The sequence below is a fragment of the Solanum lycopersicum genome, chromosome 3 (genome assembly GCF_036512215.1).
Source record: "Solanum lycopersicum chromosome 3, SLM_r2.1".
NCBI lineage: Eukaryota > Viridiplantae > Streptophyta > Magnoliopsida > Solanales > Solanaceae > Solanum > Solanum lycopersicum.
Window position 1 is genome coordinate 50,855,218 of NC_090802.1, and position 2,657 is coordinate 50,857,874.

General features: G+C 28.9%; 1 protein-coding gene across 1 annotated transcript; it reads left to right on the plus strand.

Moving 5' to 3' along the window:
* Positions 1 to 621: 621 nt before the first annotated feature.
* Positions 622 to 1,112, plus strand: LOC101263986 (14 kDa proline-rich protein DC2.15-like). The gene has a single exon (XM_004235369.3). It carries the CDS (start codon positions 680 to 682, stop codon positions 1,007 to 1,009), a length of 330 nt encoding a protein of 109 aa, XP_004235417.1. The 5' UTR covers positions 622 to 679; the 3' UTR covers positions 1,010 to 1,112.
* Positions 1,113 to 2,657: the final 1,545 nt, after the last annotated feature.

The window sequence follows — 2,657 nt, forward strand, 5'->3', positions numbered from 1 at the left end:
TTCGTGTCAAATAAAAATAAAGCTAAAAGAAATCAAATGAAAACCTCCCCAAAAACTTAACAACCTTGAAGTTAGATAGATTGTTTCTATATATAAAACCCTTAATTCAAGTATATTTAAATGCATGTATACAAGGAGAATATATTAGTGAAGATAATAGAGAAAAAGAATCGCAGCAACTATAAATTTAGTTCGGATGATAAATTAATTAGGTGTCATGCGGAAACTAGCAAATCAAACCTCGAAATATCATGCAAATTATATGTTGACATTAAAACGTGGTAAAAAAAAATGTATAATTGCAGAAAGCTTGGGAATTAAGTTTAGTAAGAAATGTGACGGACAAAAGGGATCTTGTCCATGGGCAGAAGCTAAAGCGTTAAATGAAAACGTGAGTGGATGGCTTGAATTAAAAAAAGAATGTATATGTATAACTGGAATTTGTAATTAAATATATAAACACTAATTACATGCAAGTCTTCTATAATAGATGTAGCATGTGCAGGAAATATGTAATTAAGACACCAAGTATTAATTAAATCAAATCCTAAATATTTTAAAAGCCATGCATTACAAATAGGCAATATTCAACTAGCATAAATAGCCATCGTTACTAGCACATGAATTCAATCATCAATTAAACTGCGTGATTAATTAGGCCTAACCTTAGCTTGTTGACATGGCTTCCAAAAATCAGGCCTCTATTACCCTTTTCTTATCACTTAATCTCCTCTTCTTTGCTCTTGTAAGTGCAGACTGTTCAACTGATATTTTGAAATTTGGGGCATGTACTAATATACTTAATGATTTGGTGGGTGTAATTATCGGGACTACTCCAACTTCGTCATGCTGCAGTTTGATTGGGGGACTGGTGGACCTAGAGGCCGCGGTTTGCTTGTGCACAGCCATAAAAGCAGATATTCTGGGAATTCATTTGGACATACCAATCTCTCTAAACATTCTTCTCAACGTCTGTGGAAAGAATTATCCTACTGGTTACACTTGTTGATTGAAAAATTATTATCTGCTCGATGGACCTCTTGTTCAGAATTTCATGTATCTTTACCTTTTTGGACATGTCAATTCAATAAATGGAAAGTTGTTTTTATTCACATTGTTGTAGCCACTAATTCATTTTATACTTTTTCCGGATAAATTTACATAGAATGTTTACAGTTTTCTAGATACATTTAATCGCAAACAAAAATTGATTTAAAGACATATGACACTTGGGCCTAACTCAACCCCAAAAGCTAGTTCATAACGAGATATTATCCTTCATAGACAACTATGTACTTGATTATCACTCAAACTCCATTAACACTACTCATTGGAGAAACTTAAGCTATGAAGAGAAAAAGAGAGATTGATACAATGCGTGATGATCTTGATTGTCATTATCGTTATGCATAATTTATAGTAAACAGAATAATTAAGATTCCAGCACTAAAAGATAACAATTTCGTGATCGAAAAATATTTTTTTAATATAATAGGTGGGTATTAATGCTGATTTAATTTCTACTTAAAAATATAGTTATTATTTTAATTATTTTTGTAATCAATTCATATAATCAATTCATGTTAAATAAAAATGTAGCGATATGATTACTTTTATTTTTTACCAAAAGATATATCTTTGTGACCTAATATAATTCTTATAACAAATTTAATGCTCTGTACTATTTAAATTTGTACTTAAAACTGTTTGTTGTTAATTACATGTCAATACAATTCCTAAAAGTACACAATGTAAATAAAAAAATCATTTAAAAAAATTGTTTGCTAATTACATTCATAATAATTTGGTGAAAACATTTTGACATGTTATAGCAGTAATATAATATTAATTATTAAAAAATGTTTATTCCCATCAAGTGTTTCTACATAGTATGGTCCCCAAACATCTTGGTGCAACAATTCAAACACCTTATTAGAAGTACTAGTCGAATGAGAAATAGGACGTCTACAAAAGGACAATCATTACAATCAAGTACAACTTATTACGGTCATCGCATTAGATGTTACTTTGATTGTGGGTCATATCCATATTTAAGTATTTTTAAAAAAATATAACTCTATTATATATGATCTTAAAAGAAGAGCACAAATTCACATGAACTCGGGAACACCCCTAGGTACACCCTTGTGTACTTGGTTCCTAGTGGTTAATACATCCCATGTACTTTAAAGAAGAAAAAAATTGTAGTTGACCACAATCCTGATCAAAAACTATAATATTGTTTTTTTCTCTCTTTTTACACACTCATTACGGATGTGCACTATTTGGATTAAACTGAAAAAGCAAATTGAATCGAACCACACTTATTTGGATGGGTTTTTTGGTTTCTTGGTTTGGTTTTGGATTTATAATTTAATTTGTTTAGTTTTTTGTTTTGGTTTCGAATTTAGAAAAATAATAACCGAATATATATATATATATATATATATATATATATATATATATATATATATATATATATATATTTAAAAATACAAATATAACTTTGTTATGTTTCTAATTATTGACATAACCGATTAACTAAACCACAAAAAAAAAGAAGAGAAAAACCAAACCAAACCAAATTTATTTTGATTTGGATTAGGTTACACTTCTTCAAAACAAAAAACCAAAAACCCAAACCAAATAGTATAAAA